The 1,771-nt window shown below is 52.6% G+C and overlaps 1 protein-coding gene across 1 annotated transcript in view; it reads left to right on the top strand.

The window, feature by feature from the left end:
• LOC109395771 (amine oxidase copper containing 3) overlaps window positions 1-1,271 on the top strand; it is a 13,034-nt gene extending 11,763 nt beyond the window's left edge. Inside the window, exon 2 of the mRNA XM_019667079.1 lies at window positions 85-1,271. Within this exon, the coding sequence (XP_019522624.1) occupies window positions 85-263 (179 nt within the window). The 3' untranslated portion in view covers window positions 264-1,271. The remainder of the gene's footprint in view (window positions 1-84) is intronic.
• The last annotated feature ends 500 nt before the right edge of the window (window positions 1,272-1,771 follow it).

Below are 1,771 nucleotides of genomic sequence, written 5' to 3' on the forward strand. Positions count from 1 at the left end.
GGTATGGGAACCAGGTTGGGCAGCACACGCTGGGCACCGCCCACACCCACAGCGCTCACTTCAAGGTGGACCTGGATGTAGGAGGTAAGACATCCCCGTGGGGCAAAAATTCCGGAAGAGCGGCTGACGAGTTGTCTCTATTTGTCTTGGGTCTATGGTGGTTATACAGGAAAGGAAGATTTGAGAATTTGAGCGTGCGCTTTTGGAGCTTCATGCTTCTTCTTTCGCTGGATGGGAGGGAGTTGGAATCTGACTGTATTTAGCTCATTGGCTGGGTGCACAGCTGCCCCCCCCCCAGGCCCCCTCCACATGACCTCATCAGGAAATCTTGGGAAATGGCAAAGCTCAGGGAGGAGGCAGGACCTGGGCTATCAGGGTCCCTTTTGCCCTCTTCCCTTCCTTGCACGTATATGGGCCCCATTTCAGAGAGGCAGCCGTTTGTTTTCCAGTTTGTTTCTCTTCGTCTGGGCTGTGGTGCCCGCGTTCTGGAGGATCTGGTTGTGTTCTGCCAAGTCACTGGCACATGTAGGCCAGTCATGGAACACCCTGGGTTGGACATTTCCTTGGGAGCTGAACCCTCCTCCTCCCGAATTTTCCATCTCTCTCTGGGCACGCTACACTTGAGTGTGAGTGTTAGAATGGATACTGTGGAACATTCCAGATAGTTCCTGGTGGTCACAGAGAGAGCCAGGGAAACATGACGTCTTGGAGTCTGTCGTTTCACTTTCCTTCCCCACGTTGAGCTGATCAGATTTTTTTCTGTTTTCCTTCTGAAGTGTCTCAAACACCTCGTCTGGCCCCTCTTGCCATCCTCCTGTAGGTGCCATCTCTCTCTGCCATTTCCACGCTTCTTCCTCTCAGGTCCAGGGTCCACTCTGTGACCAGAGGCCCCTACGCCCACGCCAGCCTGCTCCCTCATGCTGCTCCCACCTTCCCCATCGCCTGTAGGATCGCACCTGCAGAAGAGCCTACAAGGCCCTTCCCACCTGGCCTTTCAGATTCTTCTCTGTGTGCTGCTTTAGTCACACCGAAACCCACCCTGTCCCTGGACACACACGCACACTCCACACATTACAGTCAGGCTTCTTTGCTTTTGCCCATATTTTGCCCTGCCTAGAATGCCCTACTATGTCATCTCTACTGGTAACATCCTCTAATGCCAGGAGGAAAAGTTGCCCAGGAAGGCCCCCTTTTCCTGCCTGCACCTCTATTCCTATAACCTTGAATCTTAAATGTGCTCCTCTCTCGCCACTAATGAGTGAATGAATGAATGAATGAAATCCTTGATGAAATATTTTATTTTATTTATTTATTTATTTTATATTTTGGGGGAATTGGGGGAGGGAACAGCGTTGGGGAATCGGGGAAGGGGAACAGACAAGTTGCTGTCCTTTTGTTCTTCGGTCTAGTTGTGGAGGACGTCGCTTCACTGGCCCGTGTTGGTATGAAATATTTTATAGGTCAACAGCTTTGGCTGAAAGATTTGGGGATATCTTTGGAGACAGGGAAGGTAAGTAAGGGGTACACTGAGTTCTAGGCTTCTCTTTGACCCCCACCTCTGAAGTCAGGTAGGGGCAGGGCAGCTGCATGACCAACCCTCACTTCCACTCTTCCTCCCTCTACCCCCCCCCTCCCACCCACAGGACTGGAGAACTGGGTCTGGGCTGAGGACATGGCCTTTGTCCCCACGGCGGTACCCTGGAGCCCTGAGTACCAGATGCAGAGGCTGCAGGTGACCCGGAAGCTGCTAGAGACAGAGGAGCAGGCTGCC

This window comes from Hipposideros armiger, unplaced genomic scaffold (assembly GCF_001890085.2).
Source record: "Hipposideros armiger isolate ML-2016 unplaced genomic scaffold, ASM189008v1 scaffold_482, whole genome shotgun sequence".
NCBI classification, from domain to species: Eukaryota; Metazoa; Chordata; class Mammalia; order Chiroptera; family Hipposideridae; genus Hipposideros; species Hipposideros armiger.